General features: G+C 43.4%; 1 protein-coding gene across 1 annotated transcript in view; it reads left to right on the top strand.

Annotated features, from left to right (window-relative positions):
• The window catches only part of FRAS1 (Fraser extracellular matrix complex subunit 1), a 456,634-nt gene that overhangs the window by 414,729 nt on the left and 20,421 nt on the right, over positions 1 to 21,484 (top strand). Inside the window, exons 61-69 of the mRNA XM_059667675.1 lie at positions 260 to 460; positions 2,141 to 2,328; positions 3,711 to 3,986; positions 6,704 to 6,936; positions 8,976 to 9,136; positions 11,513 to 11,727; positions 14,479 to 14,629; positions 16,253 to 16,360; positions 18,028 to 18,187. Of these exons, the coding sequence (XP_059523658.1) occupies positions 260 to 460; positions 2,141 to 2,328; positions 3,711 to 3,986; positions 6,704 to 6,936; positions 8,976 to 9,136; positions 11,513 to 11,727; positions 14,479 to 14,629; positions 16,253 to 16,360; positions 18,028 to 18,187 (1,693 nt within the window). The remainder of the gene's footprint in view (positions 1 to 259; positions 461 to 2,140; positions 2,329 to 3,710; positions 3,987 to 6,703; positions 6,937 to 8,975; positions 9,137 to 11,512; positions 11,728 to 14,478; positions 14,630 to 16,252; positions 16,361 to 18,027; positions 18,188 to 21,484) is intronic.

Raw genomic sequence — 21,484 nt, 5'->3', positions numbered from 1 at the left:
TCCTTAAAAATATTTCCCTCACTATCCTGTTTTTAATAAGAAATGAATAAGAAATGACTTCTATAAAATCAGAAATAAATTTCTTTTTCCCAAGCATAGCTTAGGGGTAAATACTGATTGATTTTCATAACAGTAAGGCATTTTGTCTTTGTGGTGTTAACTGAAAAACCCTTCTTGTCATTAGCAAGTGTTTCCATGGTAGTTGGAATCTTTCCTGCTTTTCTAACTTGCTCTTATTTCCCTGACCATGTTTCTTCAGCCCCCACCATTGAGTTTGAAGAAGCTGCGTACCAAGTCCGGGAACCCTCGGGGCCCGATGCCACGGCCATTCTGAACATCAAGGTGATCCGCAAAGGGGATCAGAACAGGACGTCCAAGATCCGCTGCAGCACGCGGGACGGGTCTGCCCAGTCTGGTGTGGATTACTACCCAAAGAGCCGAGTCTTGAAGTTCAGTCCCGGTAATTGAATGCCAATCCCCACATGTGGGTTTTACTGAGTAGAGAACCTAATATCTAATATTTAAGGAAAGGAATGAGCAGAAAAATAAAAGAGGAAAACTTTCCAATAACAAAGTATTTTTTTAAGCACACACTTGAGATGGAAGGAGTCTTTATAATTTTTAATTAGTAAAAATGCCATTGGGGAGGGGGTGGGAAATAGGGCACTGACTTCAGAACATCCTTGGCATTTTGTTTCATTTAAAAGGATTGTTGTTGTTGTTGGCCTGTGATTTGGTTAATATGAGCACTTGATTTTTAAAAAGTGTACGTGACTGCCATCATTCAACTAAAATTGGTGCCAACCACTGTACTGCCCTTTAGGCCGGGGTGACTAAAATCCAGAAGGCACACTCTGGTTAACAGCTAAAATAGGTTTATCCTAGAGAGAGCAATGGAGACAAGTCAGGGAAGAGAGGAAGATGGGATTGAAGTCACAAACAGCTGTCTCATGTATTAATTTGATGGGAGGAGTGAGACGGAAGGAGTTGAATTATATGCTAGGTTTTTTTCACAGAACTTTCTGGGACAATGTAAGGTGAAAAGGTGAATGTAGACAATGGCATCATTTGTAATGTAGCCAGAAGTGGGCAACAGTGTTAGAAGGTCTTTTCAGAGATGTGTTGGCGAGTGGAGGGAGAAAGTGACTTCCCCAGAAGTGAGTTTGGGAGTCTCTGTGTGTCTCTCTCATGCCCCCAAAGCTTCAAAGGGCTTTCGGCTCTGTCCTTTGTGTGTCTTTTTTTTTTTTTTTTTTAAATATATTTTATTGATTTTTTACAGAGAGGAAGGGAGAGAGATAGAGAGTCAGAAACATCGATGAGAGAGAAACATCGATCAGCCGCCTCCTGCACATCCCCCACTGGGGATATGCCCGCAACCCAGGCACATGCTCCTGACCGGAATCGAACCCGGGACCCCCCAGTCCGCAGGCCGACACTCTATCCACTGAGCCAGACCGGCTTCGGCCCTTTGTGTGTCTTATTGGTGTTTGCTGGAAAGACAGGTGCCCTTCCTCCACACTTGCACAAGGACCTCTCTTCCAAGTACCTTTACTTTTCCATTTTCTGCATGAGGATCTGGGGAAAATACAGGTCTTAGAAGTAACCGAGTAGAGAATCATTTTAGGAAAAGGTAGGGGGTTTCTGAGATTTGAACCTCCCCCCCCTTTTAAGGCCTACAAACTACATTCTCGACTTGGCAGAGACTGGCCTGGTAGATAGCCTCTGAGCTATTGCTTCTCGGGAGACAGCTTTGAAGGGTGTTGTGTGCAAGCACTGGCAGCCTCACAGGCGCTCGTGTCTAAGTGTAAAGGGGAAAGAAAAATTAAGCAAGAAAACCCCTCATAACCAGGGTGGAGTGCGTTTTGGATCATAGATTTTTATTACTACCAACTAGTGTCAGGCAGGGGCCATTAATCCTCATATGGTGTAGAATAGTAAATCTGCAATACTGAGCCTCCACCACAGGTGGAATTAGGTCTGTAAAACAGATTCCCTGTTTGAAATGGGGCCAACGTGACCAGCACCACTGCAGTTATAGGAAACCCTTAAAAGGAAAGGGCATACTTAAACATGAAGCCTTGTCTTAGGTCGGTCACCTAACTGGGACCTCTGCTGTCCTTGTGTTCTGTCCTTGCCGAAGGTGTGGATCATATCTTTTTTAAAGTCGAGATCCTGTCCAATGAAGACCGGGAATGGCATGAATCATTCTCCCTAGTCCTTGGCCCAGATGACCCAGTGGAAGCAGTTCTTGGTGAAGTGACCACTGCCACAGTGACGATCCTAGACCAGGAGGCAGCAGGGAGTCTCATACTGCCAGCACCACCCATCGTGAGTGGCTTGACGGGAAGGATTGCTTGTATGTCTTAGTGACTAGTAGATGAGAACTTGAGATAAGTAGGACTTCCAGTGCTATATACTCCTTCATTCCTCTAACACAGTGGTTCTTAACCAGGAGCAATCCTGTCCCCTCCTCTGCAATGCCCCCACCCGCCGCAATTACCTCCATGGCACATTTGGCAATCTCTGGTAACATTATTTGTTGTTATGACTGTCAGTAGGTGCTAGTAGCATCTAGTGGGTAGAAGCCAGAGATGCTACTAAACATCCTACAATGCACAAGACAGCTCCAATGACAAAGAATTATTTGGCACAAATGTCAAGAGTGCAGAGGATGAGAAATTCTGTTCCAACAAAAGAAGAAGACCAAACCATGCCCATACCTCAGTCTGATAAAACAGAGAGTACAATACAATTGATATTCTCACTTCTTTGGTGGGACTTAAAAGAGTAAAAAAAAAAAAAAAAAAAAAAAAGTAATGCAATCCCATATCTATTATTCTACCTATTGGCCACACATATGTAGAATTAAGTATCTGTAGAAATGTAGTACCATCATTCCCAGTTTGGGGGTATAAAGAATGAATGCACTGACTTTACAATTAGGAGGAAAATGCCTGGAGGTTGCCAAAGGAATTCTAACCCATAGTAAAGAAGCAGTCAGAATAAGTCTTCTAACCTCCCCAGACTAGTCTCATACTAGAAGGATCATTTCAAAATGTGTCTCTTGATTGACCATAGAAGAAATATACTACCTTTATTTACTTTTATTTTGCTGAATGCACTACTGCATACCATTAACAATTTAAGGCAACTTTAAACTAGTAACTGCCGTTCATGATATAGCTTCAGTTACTATATCATGGAAAATATTATATTTTCAGGAAAATAAAAGTATTTTCCACATGAGCGATAGAGCTTTATGAATAATGCTAATAAGATAATAAAGCTTCTAGCTGACCAGTAGGAGGATCTTCTCCACTGCCTAAGGTCTGCATTATCTTTTAGGGATGCTTTGTAAAGCATTGTAAACTCCTGTTATGTTCTCAAGAATCCCTGGAAATTAAGTGATCTTGTGAATCCTGTAGAGCAGGGGTGGGGAACCTATTTTCTGCCAAGGGCCATTGGATATTTATAACATAATTTGCTTAATATAATTCACTTAACATAAACTTAGGTTACTATGAATAAAAGCTCCTAGATTTATTGAATTTTGAGTCCTGCCTGTGCTTGCCTTGGCAGGGCGAGACCAAATGATTTCATGGGCCTTATAGGGCCCGCAGGCCAGACATTCCCCACCCCTGCTTTAGAGTCTCAGTACTCTCACCTTCCCAACACCTAACCAGGGCTGAAGCTTTGTTGCTTCTTTGCAGGTTGTCACACTTGCGGACTATGACCATGTGGAAGAGGTTACCAAAGAAGGAGTCAAGAAATCTCCCTCCCCAGGTTACCCGCTGGTCTGTGTCACCCCTTGCGACCCTCATTTCCCCAAGTATGCCATCACGAGGGAGCGCTGCAGCGAGGCTGGTATCAACCAGACGTCCGTGCAGTTCAGCTGGGAAGTGGCTGCCCCCACTGATGGCAACGGGGCCCGGTCTCCCTTTGAGACCATCACCGACAACACACCGTTCACCAGTGTCAACCACATGGTAGGTCTGGGGTCTGGGCCTGGTTGCGTAGGGAAAGAACTGATGTTTCTGTTTGTTCCTCAGACTCTGTCAAGCTCCCTAAGGTCCATGTATGGCATTTGGAATAAAATAAGCAAATGAGTCCTAGCTGGTTTGGCTTAGTGGATAGAGCATCGGCCTATGGACAGAAGGGCAGATGCCTAGGTTGTGTGCTTGATCCCCCGTAGAGGGCATGCAAGAGGCAGCCTATCAATAATTCTCTCATCATTGATGTTTCTATCTCTCTCCCTCTCCCTTCTTCTCTGAAATCAATAAAAATATTTTTTAAAAAATTAATAATAAATAAAATAAGCAAATGAGCAGGTACACATAGTCTTTTTATTCTTATATATAAGGAAGGTAACATGGTGTAGTAGAAAGAACTAAGCTAGTACTCAGACAACCTTTTTACAAATCTTAATTCTGTCTGTTTTTAATTATGTGATGTTGAGAGGTTTGGTATTACTCTTATGTTGGAACAGAATTTCTCATCCTCTACACTCTTGACATTTGTGCCAAATAATTCTTCATCTTTCTGAGTCTCAGTTTTCCGATCTACAAAATTGTACCTCTTCCACTTAGCCATTTGACAAGGTCATTGGCAAATCAGATGTAAAAGTGACCTGTAAATGGTATAGTAAGTAAAAGGTTCCAGTTAGGTACAATTAAAGATCACTTTTTGTTCACATCTCTCTAATCGTTCAACAAGTAGGCCAGTGGTCGGAAAACTGCGGCTCGCAAGCCACATGCGGCTCTCTGGCCCCTTGAGTGTGGCTCTTCCACAAAATACCGACTTCTGCGCATGGGCCACGAAGTTTCAATCGCACTGTATTTTGTGGAAGAGCCACACTCAAGGGGCCAAAGAGCCGCATGTGGCTCGCGAGCTGCACTTTGCCGACCACTGAAGTAGGCTATAAACTCTATAAAGACATGGACCAAGAGTTCTACCACATTCGTATTTTTCAAAGTGGCCAGCACATCCATGGCACATAGCAGGGACCAGTTATTAAACAAAAAGATAAAATTCTTACCGAGTGATCATCATTGTATAAAGCCTTGTGGGAAAACATGAAAGCAAGTTCACAGTGCAGTTGCTGTCCTCAGAGAGGAAACCAGACCAACACCTCTGCCACCACCAGAGAGCGGTGAACAGAGATGGTTTCCCAGGCCGAGGAAACAGGAGCTGCGCATCGCACCAGCCAAGTTCATCTCTTCAGAGAGAGGGCTGGAAGCATTGGGGTGCAGGCTCAGCCCCATATCTGGCACATAGTAAGCACTCAATGACTTTGTACTGAAATTATGCACTTAATTATCTGGGAAATTGGAAATTTCTTTTAGACTGAATTTCTCTCCATTTCTCCTATTCAAACCACAGTTTGTTCCCACTTTAATAAGTGCATCACTTCAATGAGATACTAGTGGAAGAACTATTAGACATAGGTGGGAAGCTTTGGATAAAGTGAGGTGATTGATGCCCAGTACTTTGGCACAGCTTATTCAGAAAGGCTAGAAGGTTAAGTCATTTGCAACATAACCTAGCTCAAATTTAAAATATATTTTATATGATTAAGAACTTTAAATGGCAAGCCTTTCTAGTGTATTGTTTCATAAGTATCTAATTCTCCATTCAACGAAACCATGAAGGGAGTTTGCTCTGATTTGAGCCAAATATTTCTAACAGGTACCAATTTTGTAATTTTACTTTATATTTCAGTTTTTCTTCTTGCAACGAATTGGTGACTAATACTTTTACCCCAGTTCCCTTTGCTCTATCTTTATTTCTTCAATTATTTATTTAATATCATTGTATTTTATGCATTTTGGTAAGCTGCCTCAAATCCCTTCTGAACTAAGTCCATGTATAAATAAACAAATAAGGCATTGGCAGCTAATTAAAATTTTAATGGGAAAATCTTCTTTAATTTTTAATAGACTTCAGTGAAAATTGTTTTCATGGGTAGAATTTATAAGTTTGTATGTTTGCTTTGTGGGAGGTCTATGGCACACAAGACTACCAATTAATTATTCCTGTTGTTTGCTTCTCCATTTGTATGTGCACATAACCTAAGAGTCCTGGTGACCACGCTGCCTCTGCATTGATGGAGTTAAGCACTCTGTGGCTTCTGTATGTCTGGGAGCATGAAAGAATCTGTAGAAAGACCTTCAAAGACCAGTCGGTGTTTGTAGCCAAGTTCCCAGCTTTAAGCTATGTGTGGGGTCGTTAGATGGGGGTTGCAGGAGAGAAAGGATTAGAAAACGAAGAAAACTAAGAACTCCTAAGAAGGAAGCATCTCTCCTCTGTATCCAGGCACCAAGCCTTAAACAAACTTGACTTGGAGGCCAATGACTCTTGCTAGAACGGCTGAAAACCTGTTGAGAGGTTCTTATGCAGAACCTAACAGATAAAGAGAACAGTATGGCACTCGGAACCTGTCATCTCTGGCTCTTGCTCCACATCTGTCTACTTGCTCATTGTCTGACTTACTGAATTAGGCTCTAAGTACTCACCATCTGTCCATAGTGCCTGGCTCCTGGTAGAGAGTCATACTGAAGTGGTGGGTGGGTGGGTGGATGGAAGATGAATTGTCTTCACAGATTATCTTGTACCAGGAACTTGTGTCCTATCATCCGGAAGATACAGTTGAAGGAGCTGTGTAAGTAGTGTACACTTGTCTGAGGTGTTTTATTCTTCCCGGTAGGTCCTGGATAGCATTTACTTCAGCCGGAGGTTCCATGTGCGTTGTGTGGCAAAGGCTGTAGACAAAGTGGGCCATGTGGGGACCCCCTTAAGGAGCAACATTGTTACCATCGGGACAGACAGTGCTATCTGCCACACCCCCGTCGTGGCTGGGACAGCCAGAGGCTTCCAGGCTCAGTCCTTCATCGCGACCTTGAAGTACCTGGATGTCAAACACAAGGAGCATCCGAACAGGTCAGGCTGGTGGTGCTTTCCGCAATGACGGGGTGGAGGGCTCTTCTGTGTGTCCTCTAGGCAGGGCGGGTCTAAGAGTGATGCTTCAGCAAAACAGGTGTGGTGGTGAGGCATGCTTCAGAAAAACTTTCTGTCCCCTTGCCTATCCTAGACTCATTTCTCTGCCCTTGACATTTTCACCTGCCAGTCCACCACGGAGAATCACTGCAACTTCCCCAGGGCTTCAAACTCTTTCAGGTGGCGGGCCCGCCATGCTGCTACTCCAGACTCCAGCCCCCGCCCCCTCCCACGCAGTGTAGTTAGGTCTAGTTGTCCTACTATACTTAGCTCAGAGCATATCTTCTAAGAACTTCTCATCATCTCCTCCAATTTCATTTGGAAAGAGCCTCCTTCCAGCTCTTCTGGCACCCATGTGCCTCTTTCCGAGCATCATCACTATTCATTCCCTCTCTGTCCCGATAGCGCAGTGGTTCTCAACCTTCCTAATGCCGCGACCCTTTAATACAGTTCCTCATGTTGTGGTGACCCCCAACCATAAAATTGTTTTCGTTGCTACTTCATAAGTGTAATTTTGCTACTTTTATGAATCGTAATGTAAATATCTGATATGGTCTTAGGCGACCCCTGTGAAAGAGTTGTTCGACCCCCAAAAGGGTTGCGACCCACAGGTTGAGAACCGCTGCGATAGTGGATGGTGAGGGCAGGGACCATGAGTGTTTATTTTGTATCCCCTGTGCCTATGACAGTGCTTCCCCAGAGGATATATGTGCTTTTATGTTTTCCTGTGCCACCTGATTTTGATGGAAGATGAATACTTTCATTTTTGCATAGCAAATAAAGAAAAAGAATTTATGTATGTTGTACATATTCATTAAACCTCACAGTGTTTATATGTGCGCCTTTATGAGCAACTGAGTTCAGGGAAAGGGGCTCATTTGCATGGGAAAAAAAACAGATTTGAATATATAGCTAAAAATAGGCAAATCCTTCTTTTGTTCTAACAGAATAAAATTTATCTTTGTTAAAAAGCAATAACAGAAGTACTCAGGGCACTACTGACCAAGAGCCATCCTGTTCATATCCCAGAATTCTAATTCCTCTTATAAATGTGGGTCTTTGCTCTGAGAGATAAGCTGTAAAACTCAAAATGCACCTCAATAAACATTCTGAAAATTTAAACTTGGTACAATGAAAAAAACACACAGTCTATAAGTACAGGTCCACGGTGGTGCAGTCTCAACCAATATTTATTAGGCTTATATTTTATTTAGAATTGTATGCTACGTGCTCTAGAGAAACAAAAGAAGTGAAGGAAATGGTCTGGTCCTCAGAGTGGGGAGGCAGGGAGACATACAAGAAATAGCAGCCAGTATAAGTAAGTTACAGAGTTTCTGGTGGAAAGGCACTCAGAGGCTGAGGGATGTAGATCACAGGAGAGCGTGTTGCCCACTGAGGCCACTGAGGAGACGGAAGGTCTTTCAGCTGGGGAGGCACGGGATGAGGAGTAGGATATCACTACTCCTAAGATATTTTCTTGGATAGAGATATTGGCCTTAGCGTGTAAGAGCTCAATGATGTCTTTTATTTTAAAAATTATTTTTAAAACATATTTTTTAAAGAAATACGAGTGTTGACCCCACCCAACCCCCGCACACTCACTGAGACAGAAGGAAAGCCTATAGCCAGCCGTCACTCAGTTTTGGCTCAGGAAACAAAGCTTCCATTCAAAGCAAAAGAAAGCGTTAAAGTAATTTGTGGTTGTGATGTTATCTTTTCTTGTATTGAACAAAAAAATCTATAATTCTTGATTGCTATCAATCCTGAGTCTGAAGGATCTCTTGGGAGAAAAAACAACCCCACGTGTGCATCAGACCCTCATGTTCAGAGAGAAATCTTACAACATGGAAAGCTTTGGGAAACAAAAAAAAAATTGGGAAATTCACTGGTGAAGACAAAAGGGGGTTTTGAGAAAGAAATGTACCCTGTGAACTGCTAATAGCATGCACCTACACACTTTGTTCTGCCCTTTCCCCCCTTAGAATCCACATTTCGGTGCAGATCCCACACCAGGATGGAATGCTGCCCCTCATCTCCACCATGCCCTTGCACAACCTGCATTTCCTGTTATCCGAGTCCATCTACAGACACCAGCACATCTGCTCCAATCTCGTCACCACCCGCGATCTGAGAGGCATGTCAGGTGAGGGATGCGCCCGTGCTGGCTCACCCGCTCCCGCACAGCGCAGTGGCCCTCAGGTGCGACTGAGTGAACCCTGCTCTTCATGTTTTCCCAGACCCATGACACGCATGATTAGTGGATTTCCTTGTTAGCAGGCAACCAAACCTAAGCAGCTCAGACAGGGACATGAACAGGAAAACCCAGGGACTTTGCAATCAAACCGACTTAGATTCACATCCTTAGTCCACTACCTAATCAACTGAACAAAAATAGCTGGACCTCCCCAAGCCATTCTTTTCTTACCTACAACATGAGGAAACAATTGATACCAGTGAAGGTGAGGATTAAATGCATTAGCATTTTTATTTATTTATTCACTTACTTTTTTATTTAGTTTGCAGTCAATATTATTTTGTATTAGTTCCAGATGTACAGCACAGTGGTTAGCCAATCATATACTTTACAAAGTGTTCTCCCTGATATTTCCAGTACCCACCTGGCACCATGCATAGTTATTACAATATTATTGATTATATTCCCTATGCTGTACTTTACATCCCCATGACTATTTTATAACTGCCAATCTGTACTTCTCAATCCCGTCACCCAGTCCTCCAAGCCTCCTCCCCTCTGGCAACCATCAGTCTGTTCTCAGTATCTAGGAGTCTGTTTCTGTTTTGTTTGTTCGTTTGTATTATTCTTTAGGTCCCACAAACAAGTGAAATCATTTGGCATTTGTCTTTCTCTGACTGACATAAATGCATTGGCGTTTTTAAAGCGCCACCTATGGTACATTTTTGTTCCTTCCCTTCCCTCTAAGTGAGCATGTTATGATCTGTGCCCATAAATCGCATGATCACAGCCTCTTTAGGAAGCTCACGTGCAGATGTTACCTGGTCTAGGATGGGTTCTCCAGGAGCAGGAGCAGAGGTGGAGTCAGGGGCCAAGATGTACGGGAAGGAGAGGAAGCAGGACTGGACAGAGGGAGAAGTCCAGCTGCAATGCAGCCCGATGAAGCCTGGACTAGCTAGCTCTCCCAGGAGCTTTGGAGAGTGCCCACCAGTCAGACTTGTCCTATTGTCAGCCCCAAGGGACAGACCTTCTACCCGCCTTGCTCAGTCACTGGATACTGGTGCCCCAGCCAGGGCGTGGCCTCGGGCTGAGTGGCTCTGTGGCTGACACAGACCCTAAGGAGCTGACGGCTGGGGTGGTGCCTCTCCCACAGCAGACATTACTTTACTAAGGATCCAGTCCCTTCCCATTGACTTTAACAAGTGCTCACTAAATGCGTTCTTCCTGCCTTTACGCTGATGAACCATTTAACAGTGTTTTTGAAGATAGAAAAGCATTCATATGCTCTTTCATATTCATTAAGCATCACTTTGCCTAGTGACGGTCTTCATATAGTAGAAATTAGTTGAGTGTAAATTATTCCCAAGTCACTGAGCTATACATGAAAGCATAATCGCTCCACATACAGAGCTAGAGAAAAAAACATACTATGTTCATAGGCTGAAAGTTTGCACTTCTTCCTACTCAAATAATTAAATTCAACACGTGTGAATTGAGATCCTAGTCCTCGTGGGGCAGATGGTTGGGTGCTGAAAAAATGCATCCACTTTCGCAGAATACTAGAGTTCTTTTAGTACTCTAAAAATCTCAACCCTAATATTCTGAAGTTGTATCTGTGTCTAGCCCTCCATGGCATAAAGGTCTTCCTTAATTTAAAGTAGTTCAGTTGCTTGGCAGCATTTGAGCCAATAATTTTTGACTGTGGCAGGGAAGTTTTAGTCACGCATCATTAGCGAGCTATTTGCTCATTAACACACAATTAAGTTTTGTTTGTTTTTTCCCCCAAGAGTTCAGGAACTTTGTGGGTTGGGGAAGGCATAGACAGATGTTTGTTGGCTTTTCATAAAAGCTATTTTATAAAAATCAATCTTAAAAAATTGGTCTTAGAAAAATAATAACTCATCAACAGATTATCCATATAGTAAACCCATTTCTTCAAGGGCTGATTGTGAAGCACAGAACCAGACTTGCCGGGTGTGGCAAAGCTTCAATGTGTTTTCTTTTCCAAGATAAGCAGGGCCACCGCGCTGAGGTCTTCGGTTACGGTAGCATTTGTTCCCCTTTTCTTCCCAGGTTCCTGCAGCCCCTTAGAGGAGTCTGTGAACCCAGCCCCTCTAACCCGTGGCAGCAGGCAGCTAACCAATGCCCATCCACTTGTTGTGTGTGTTGGGAGCCCTGGGTTGCTCTAGTAATAGAGTCTCGGCTAGAGGGAGAACTCTATCAGTCTCAGAGGAACGGCTCCCTTCTCCCCACCCAGCTCCTGGGCAGCCAGCGAGGGCAAGTCTGCACACTGGGTTACTGTTTCTTGTCCCCCGTCCCCCACAGAGGCAGGGTTCCTAGACGACAGGGTCTACGACAGCACGGCCATGGGGCCTGGCTATGACCGCCCCTTCCAGTTTGACCCCAGTGTCCGGGAGCCCAAGACCATCCAGCTCTACAAGCACCTCAACCTGAAGAGCTGTGTCTGGACCTTTGATGCCTATTACGACATGACCGAGTTAATTGACGTCTGTGGGGGGTCCGTAACTGCCGACTTCCAGGTGGGTGCACCGGGGGCTTGTCTGAAGGCTGTGCACTGGGTGCCCTGTGAAACCTGTTTGGTCCTAAAGCGCTTCTGTTAACACTTTGCATCCAGTGGCTCCCAGAACGGGGCCAACCAACTAAGGGAGTCTGTACAGTCCCTCAAGTGAGACCTCAGCGGTAGTGCCCCCAGAGGGTCCTCTAAATCTACTAATTGGAAGCGTGGTAGGGAAAATGTTCAAATTAATGTGGAAAAAGCTTACTGTCTGGCACAATCATTTATATAAAAATCTAATGCTTGCTTTTCGGAGTATATGTTTTTTTCCTCTGGGTATATTTTGGAAAGCCAAAAAGATTCATATTTTATGGTAGAGTGTTTCCTTCCCCACCTGGGGAAATGAGTCAAAATGACAGGTAAGTAGAACACTGTCATCCTAAGACTAAGGGAGAGAGAATTTTTTAGAACACCTTGATTTTATATCTATTCAAAACTGACAACCCTTGTAAATATAGACCTTTTTTAATAGTCATTAAATATTAGTGACAAAAGAAAATTTTATAGCAAGAAGCCACTTGGGGGGCAGTTATATCAAAGGGACCACTAGACTAATGCATCCTCATGGGAAAAATAATTCTAAAGTATTTCTCAATAAACTGAAAATTACATGTGGTCTTCATTTCAAATCAGTTTTAACCACACTAACAGGGGGAACTTGTAGAGGGACTTAGACTAATCATTTTGGAAAAGTGCCTTTGAATCAAATTTGTTTTGTTTGTGATGCCTCTCATTTTGGTTAACTCATTTTGTGTACACGACTGCCCTCTGCTGAGTAGAATTTTAAGGCATTCTTAGGTTTTCTTTTTATCACTGCAAATCTGTACCCTCCATTCACTTTTGAAAATGCAAAACTGAATGATTGGTTCCTCCCAGGCCCCTCAAAAGTTAGTATTCTCCATGATTTTACTTTGATTATGTTTCAGGCTATTTTGTTCAGACTATGCTTGAAAATCTCTAAGATAAAGGATCTTATATGTCCCACTTCTTAAACCAACATAGAAATAATATATACATAGAAATACTTCATCATTGTCTGTTTTTTTGTTTTTTTTTTAATCCTCCCAAGGACATGCTTAGAGAGAGAGGGAAGAAGGGAGAGAGAAAGAGAGAGAAACACATCGATTGGTTGCCTTCCATATGCTCTCCAACTGGGGATCAAACCCACACAACCCAGGTATGTGCCCTGACCAGGAATCAAACCAGCAAACTTTCAGTGCACAGGATGATGCTCAACCAACTGAGCCACTCTGGCTGGGCCATTGTCTGTTTCTTTAAAAATAGTTAAAATAGCTGATATATGTTAGAAAGACTATAGAACTTAGAACAAGCCCTACTTCATATCTTTGTCAACTATCAATAGGCTTGAATGAGACATAACCGCTCTGAACCTCCTCTGAAATAGTCACTAATAATCTCAATATTAGAAGACATCTAACATATCTGGCCCAAAATAGGTATATAATAATAGGTATCAGGGATGTTTTTCTTTTTTAAAATTATTAATTAATATGAAGGTTAAAGGAGAATAAATAGAAACAGAGGAGGAAAAATTAATTTTGCCCATCAACTCAAGAAGTTATGGAGATTTTAATATCAGAGATTTTTTAACGAACATGGAATTAGTAGAGTCTTTGGGAAAATTTCATGCCAAATTTTAAATCCCTGACAACATTGAATATGAAAAAATACTTTAGAAAAATAAAGTTTGATGTCCTAAATAATAAAGCATTTGGCTCTTTCCTTACTCATGGAAACACCCTACATTTGTATTTTCAACCCCCCCAAAAGAAATATAGTGTATTTGGCCAGTGAAAAAAATAAAATTGTTTTAGACTAAATTTTTTATTATAAAAGAAAGAAACATTTATGAAGAAAAATAGAAAACATTTTAAAATGAGTAAACCAACTCCCCACTCATACACACATGTACACAGTTAGCCTCGATGTGAAGCCTTCTGCGCATGTTATCTCTCCATCCAGTTTTTATTCATTGCATAGTAAAATGAAAACAGGAATTCCCTTAGGAAGTACGATGTTCTGCCTTTTCAAAGTTATTTCAACACAGCATTGTATGAGATGGCAAATTATCCAAGAATACGCAGCTCTGAGCCGTCGGTAAGTTTCCTATAAATGAGCTGCGAGTGCTCACTGAAACATCCAAGTCAGCCACACATTCATCCCCGGGATCCAGACCTGGGCATCTTCCCGAGTAGGGTTAATTCAGGCTCTCCTACAGGTCACTGGAAAGTACGGTCAGTGAGGGGCTGCTTGTATTGACAGTACATCCTAGGTCTGTGTTCAGCCCTTTAGGAATAACTGTGAAACTGTAAAGTCTCAGCCAAGGCTTTCAGTGATTGAACAGGGGAAACAAAGCTCCTTCTCGCTCTGTAAGAGTTTTTGTTCAAGTGTCACCTCCTCAGAAAAGCCTTCCCAGATTACCCTACGTAAGAAGCACCCTGGCCACTTCCATCTCTTTATTTATGACGTATCTTCCTTACTAGACGGTAGGTTCTGTAAGGGCAGTCATTTAGCTTTTCCACTTTGAGGGCCCAGCTCCTAGCCTGGTACCTGCCACAATCGTGGGCACTTGATTAATAGTGACTGAGTGAGTGACGGATGGAGGGAGTGAAGGTGGAGCTGAGATGTGATGACTGCCCGCCCTTTCATCCCAGGGAAGGAATAACCTCCCTGTGCCACTCCGTTTGCTTGGCAGGTGAGAGACTCTGCGCAGTCGTTCCTGACCGTGCACGTGCCTCTCTACGTGTCCTACATCTACGTGACGGCGCCGCGGGGCTGGGCCTCCTTGGAGCACCACACCGAGATGGAGCTTTCCTTCTTCTATGACACTGTTCTCTGGAGAACAGGTACACCCACTGACACCTTCACTGTTCCTACCTTATGCTCCAGCAAGATTCAAAGAAAAAATAAGTACTGACTTTTAATAGTCGCTGCATTCTTCATCCAGTTGTTCTATGTCCAGTCCAAGGAGGGCTGCCTGGAGTCTGGGAAGTGTAGATCTGTGGTTCCTGAAAAAGAAGGAGGTCCATCCACGTTGATGTTGGAAGACCTCCAGCGGTCGGAAATTGGGCCCAGGTAGCGAGGGGCCCAGAGTAGAGAATGGCAAGTGACAGATGGGTCCTGGACTGCCCGTTAGGGGCTCCAAGGAGTGTGTGTTCTTTTGGAGCATAATCATGTTCATTCTCTTTTTAGCTAAAAAATGGTGGGATTCACACTTAAGGAGCAAGAGGAATCTTCAAATTAGATACATGGAAATCGAACAATATATATCAAAAGCAACTTAGCTCACTTTATTTGTCTGGCTTAGAGTTTGTTTGCTCTTTTGTGGCACTCTTAAAAGTTAAAAAAAAAAATACTTTAATCCTACTGTTACTTCAGGGATTTCAATGCTGAATTTTTAAAATGACCTTCACCTCAGGCTTGCATTGGTGACAGCCCCTCAGCTGGGAGCTCACACCTTACTCATGTCTCCCCCACCCGCCTTCTCCCACTGCCACCACATGAATGCCCCTTAAAACTGCATGATCCCCACTCCATTCACTCCAGTGGGTCTCAGTTATTTTTTGCCCTTTTCCCATTTTCAGTGTCCTAGACTTCAAAAATTACCCCCAATTCATTTCCCTTCTCTCTCCTGCTCTCATTCTCCCTCTGGCCTTCCCAGCGGTGATTTTACTGGATCTGAGGCAGACAGATCTGAGGAGCTTTCTTTACAGGGGCCTCATTTCTAGTCATGGGAAGTATAGTCCTTTCTTCTGTTAAATGATTTAAGCTCATATCATTTATTTCCATTATATTTCTCAAAGGAAAATAAGTTCAGGAAGTTTTCATACTTTGAGTTAGTTAAGTCCTTGAGCTTTGGTTTGTTTTCTTTAACATTTTCTCCCCTTCCTTTGGTTACTCGTTAATATTTGGTCAAACTGAACTCCTTGGTGTCATGATTGCAGCTGCACTTGCTGAAGCTACAGCTTACTCGTGTTATGCCATTGTATCTGGCCTTCTATGCTCACCTTTCATTCTTCATTGGCCTGAATACTGAGCACAGGCACCAAGACTTTGTTTAGGGTTTTGTTAAGTCCTAAAAGGTGTCCCGGTGGGGAACAGAAAATATACTGTGAAGCAGATGTGTTGTAACCACATCCTGGAGGAAAGCTGATGTAAAACGTTTTAGGAACCACTTTTTTTCTGAGCTCTGGGCTGGAGGCCCTGCATCTGGGCCAGTGGCACTTACAGGAACTGTGGAAAAGAACAAAGTAGAATGAACGGTCCAGATATTTAGAGATATTTAATTGGCAAATGTCTCTAAATAGATTCTATGTTTATGTGAATATATAATTTTTTCCTTAAGCTGCATTCAAAAACTGTGTATGTCTCCTTAGAGGTGTCACTGGGAAAACTTCCATGTAAGTTACTGTCTGAGAGGTCTTCTCCACACCCTAACTTGGATGTTTTGTGTATGGTTGCCTGTCTAGGAATCCAGACAGACAGCGTGCTCTCTGCAAGGCTTCAGATATTAAGAATCTATATTCGAGAGGATGGCCGACTCGTCATTGAATTCAAGACCCATGCCAAATTCAGAGGTAATGTCAGGGCTGTTGTTCTCCTCAACTTTATTTTATTTTATTTTATTTAGTTATGTGCTGTGTTGTTGTTTTTTTTAAAATTTCATTGACTTATAAAAAGAGGGAGAGAAAATCTATCAGCTGCCTCCTGCACACCCCCTACAGGGCATCGAGCCTGAAACCCCATTTGGGAATTGAACCAGCAACCTTTGAGGGAAGTAGACAATGTCCAACCAACTGAGCCACACTGGTCAGGGCTCTCCTCAACTTTTTATTAAGAAACATTTTGCATATAGAGAAAAGTTTAAAGACCAGAACAATTAAAAGCAAAGTCAGTAGTTGTTAACCTTTTGCTATGTGTGTGTGCACATGCAAACATGCACACACATTTTTTTGTCGCACCATTTGGCAGGCTGCATGTCAGGTTACCCTAAGTACTTCAGCAGCCCTCTCCTGAGAACAAGGACATTCTCCTACACATCACAATAGCATGACTGCATCCAAGATATTTGACTTGATCCAATAATATCAAGTCCCTGTTCATATTTTCCCATTGTACCCCAAATGTCTTTTCTACTTGTTTTTATATGAGTTTATATTTATTTTATATCTGTTTATATAAAAGGAAGAATCCAATCAAGATTCATGTTACTTTTAATTGTTATGTCTTTTAATATAGTTTCTTTTAACTTTTGTTTATTCATGACACCATATAACTGCAGTTTTAAAGAATAGAGGTGCCTTGCTGAGTAACATTTACCTTTTTAATCAAATTTATAATTGTATCCCTCCACCAAGGATATGAGTGGTGCTAAATAAGATATTTTTAATCCAAATTTGGTATTTCTATTTATAAACCACTGAGACATTTCTATGGTTAAGAAACATGTTGGTTGGAATTCAATGCTAAGTTTATTCAATGTGGATTATCACATAAGGACCCCTTCTATTATGGATGTACTCATTAGCCCCATTTCCACAAGGCACATTCATCCTATATGATAAAAGGGTAATATGCAAATTGACCCTAACATCAGAACCACTGGGAATGACTGGTCACTATGACAAACACTGACCACCAGGGGGCAGATGCTCAATGCAGGAGATGCCCCCTGGTGGTCAGTGCACTCCCACAGTGGGGAGCTCTGCTCAGCCACAAGCCAGGCTGATGGCTGCCAGCACAGCAGTGGTGGCGGGAGCCTTTCCCGCCTCCTCAGCAGCACTAAGGATGTCTGAATGCAGCTTAGGCCTGCTCCCTGCTGGCAAGTGGACATCCCCCGAGGGCTCCCGGGCTGCCAGAGGGATGTCTGACTGACAGCTTAGGCCCATTCCCCCGGGGAGTGGGCCTAAGCCAGCAGGTGGACATCCCCTGAGGGGTCCAGACTGCGAGAGGGCACAGGCAGGTCTGAGGGAACCCCCCCCCCCCGAGTGCACACATTTTTGTGCACCGGGCCTCTAGTATTGTTATAAATCTCTATGATCATAATGGCCATCACAAGTAGGATGATGGACTGAGGGGAGGTGCTATGCTGTCCCCACCAGTGTAGAATGTATTCTAAGGACAAGAGGGTGAATATTACCTTAATTGTTTGATTGAAGACTACTAATTCAGTTCTAAGATGTGTAGGACATCTCTGTAAGTACAATAAAGCTCACAAGTAAGCATGTGCTTTCCCTTTAAATAGGACAGTTTGTGATGGAGCACCACACCCTGCCCGATGTGAAGTCTTTCATAATGACTCCAGACCACCTGGGAGGAATGGAATTTGGCCTGCAGCTACTGTGGAGTGCTCAGACCTTTGATTCTCCTTATCAACTTTGGAGAGCCACAAGCTCTTACAACAGGTGAATACAGGATAGAGGCACTCACGGGTAGGACTGACATGTTTGCAGATCTTTTCAGGAGCTTGGGAAATAGGGCTTTTCTTCAAAGGCTAGATTTCTTTCTTTTTAAATTCATTGGGGTGATATTGTTTCATAAAATTATAGGTTTCAAGGTACATTTCTATGATACATGATCTGTATGTTGTATTGTGTGCCCGCCACCCAAAGTCAAATCATTTTCTGTCTCCCTTTACCACCCTACCTCCACCCTCCCTCCCTCTGGTAACCACTATAACTATTGTCTGTGTCTATGAGTTTTTATTTGTTTTTCTTGTTTGTTTATTTGTTGCTTTCAGTTTTATATCCCACATGTGAGTGAAATCATATGGTTCTTGACTTTTTCTGTCTGACTTATTTTGCTTAGCATGATATTCTCAAGGTCCATCCACGTCATTGCAAATGGCAGTATTTCATTTTTCTTATGGTTAGCTAAATAGTATTCCATGGTAGATATGTACTACATTCCATGGTAGATATGTACTACATTCTTTTTATCCAATCATCTAATTTCTATTTTAAAAGGAGAATGGATAGAAACAACACTGGCTAATAGAGAAGAAAGCAAATGTAGCTCAGATCAGCTTCTGAAAAACAAAACAAAACAAAAATTGGAAGTACTCACCTTATTCTAAGGGTAAGACCAGGCAGAGCATACATGACTTTCACTCACATTCCATTGGCTAGAATTTAATTATATGGTTCTCCTGCCTTCAAGGGAAGCTGGGGAATGTGCCAACTAAAACCTTAGTGCAAAAAAGGAATTTCATTCCAATCGCCTCCAGCAGGGACAATTCAGGATCCCTGATTATTAGGTCCACATGTCACTCCTTATGGCCCAATGCCCTATAAAATAAATAACAATGTGTATTCCTTCCCACACCTAACACAGAGGTAGAATAGAAATTGGATAGATACAGTAAATTATCTCATTTGTAAAAGAGAAAAATAGGAAAATCAAAATTAAAAGTATTACCATAAAAAGAATAGTGGGAAACCAGGAGTCTGTCTTAAATAATATTATCCCCATGTTATAGACTGTGAAAGTAAGGTCTATATTTGCCATGGAGATGTTATTCTAGCTTTATAGTTAAGAAGTGTCAGCCTAGCCGGGTGTGGCTCAGCGGTTGAGCGTTGACCCAGGAACCAGGAGGTCACCAGTTCGATTCCCGGTCAGGGCATATGCCTGGGTTGTGGGCTCGATCCCCAGCATGGGGTGTGCAGGAGGTAGCCAATCAATGATTCTCTCTCATCATTGATGTTTCTATCTCTTTCTCCCTCTCCTTTCCTCTCTGAAATCAATAAAAATATTTTTTGTTAAAAGAAGTGTCAGATTGCCCTAAGAATTATTTTCAAAAAGATTTTTTTAATTATAAACTTTTGGTCTTTTGAGAGAGAGGAGGAGGAGAGAGAGAGATTTGTTGTTCCACTTATGTATGCATTCATTGCTTAGTCATTGTATGTACCTTAACTGGGGATGGAGCCCACAACCTTGTGTTTTTTGGGATGATGCTCTAACCAACTTAGCTACCCAGCCAGGGCCATAAACTTTTGGTCTTGTGTCAGGTATTTTTGTGTGTAATGATTCCTTTGAAATCATTATCATGAGATTATGCATGCAATTTTCCCAATTTGTAGCCGAGAAACTGTCCTATTTAAATCCTCTGCTGACTCCCCACCACCTACTGAAGTCCAACTCTTTAAAGGTACAAGGCCATCCCCTCCCTTCTAGCCTCATCTCAAATCCAGCCTTCTCACCATATTCAATATCTCACCAAGCCCTAAACCCACAGCTCATCTCTACCCACTGCCTCTGTAGTTCCCTCTGCCTTTCCCACTTCCTTCCTCTTACAAAACTCCAATTCCTCTGAGCCACAACTCAAATACTGACCCTCTGTGACACCTTCCCTGACTCTCTTTCAGTACTAGAAGCTCCTCCCCCTTGTTCCCACTTTGTTCCAGCTTCTACTATGACCCAGCTCATCTTATATAATAAAGAGGTAAAATTGACCATCACACCCTTGCACAAGATGGCTGCCCCTATGTGGTCAAAAGATGGCCACCACAAGATGGCCTGCAGGGGAGGGCAGTTGGGGGCAATCAGGCCTGCAGGGGAGGAAGGGCAGTTGGGGGGGGGGGCAGGCTTGTAGGGGAGGGCAGTTAGGGGGGACCAGGCTGGCAGGGGAGGACAATGAGGGGCAACCAGGCCAGCAGGGGAGGGCAGTTGGGGGCGACCAGGCCAGCAGGGGAGGAGTTAGGCATTGATCAGGCTGGCAGGGGAGTGGTTAAGGGGTAATCAGGTTGGCAGGCAGAAGCAGTTAGGGGCAATCAGGCAGTCAAGCAGGCAAGCGGTTGGGAGTCAGCAGTCCTGGATTGTGAAAGGAATGTCTGACTGCCAGTTTAGGCCTGATCCCACAGGCCTATCCCTCCCACCTGCCCTCCTCTGCAGGCCCGATCACCCCCACAGGAATCAGGCCTAAACCAGCAGTCGGACTTCCCCCAAGGGGTCCCGGATTGGAGAGGGTGCAGGCTGGGCTGAGGGAACGCCCCCCCCTCCCCAATGCATGAATTTGTGCACCAGGCCTCTAGTCCTATATAATAAAAGCCTAATATGCTGTGTCTGGTCAACCGGTCAGCCATTCAACCAATCAAAGCATAATATGCTAGTGATATGCTAAGGCCCCTCAACTGTTTGCTATGATGTGCACTGACCACCAGGGGGCAGACGCTCCGACTGGTAGGTTAGCTTGCTGCTGGGGTCTGGCTGATCAGGACTGAGCGAGATGGGCCGGACATGCCCTGGAGCCCTCCCGTGGTCCCTCCCCAGCTGGCCAACCTCCCGTATCCCTCCTCAGCATGCACCAGTGGGGTTCCTCAGCCTGGCCTGTACCCTCTCGCAATCCGGGACCCCTCGGGGGATGTCAGAGAGCCGGTTTTGGCCCGATCCCACAGGCCAGGACCAGGGAACCCACGGGTGCACAAATTCATGCACCAGGCCTCTAGTTATATTATAATGGTCTAAATAGACTCTCATTTTCCACTAGATTGTGAGCTTCCCAAGGGTAAAAGACATGTTTGCTTTCTCTTGAATCCCCAGAACTGTAGGTTTTAGCATATGTAGGTCCTGAATAAACATCCTGTGGGAGATTCTATTTGCAGTAAGGAGATAAAATATATAGAAAAATTTCAAAGTGAAGAAAAACACCACAAATTCTATGCTCTGTGCACGGGGAGAAACATTGAAGCCCAAGGCCATGGTTG

The sequence above is a fragment of the Myotis daubentonii genome, chromosome 1 (assembly GCF_963259705.1).
Source record: "Myotis daubentonii chromosome 1, mMyoDau2.1, whole genome shotgun sequence".
NCBI lineage: Eukaryota > Metazoa > Chordata > Mammalia > Chiroptera > Vespertilionidae > Myotis > Myotis daubentonii.
The sequence above is the reverse complement of the archived record's forward strand: the minus strand, read 5'-3'. Positions and strand labels throughout refer to the sequence as shown.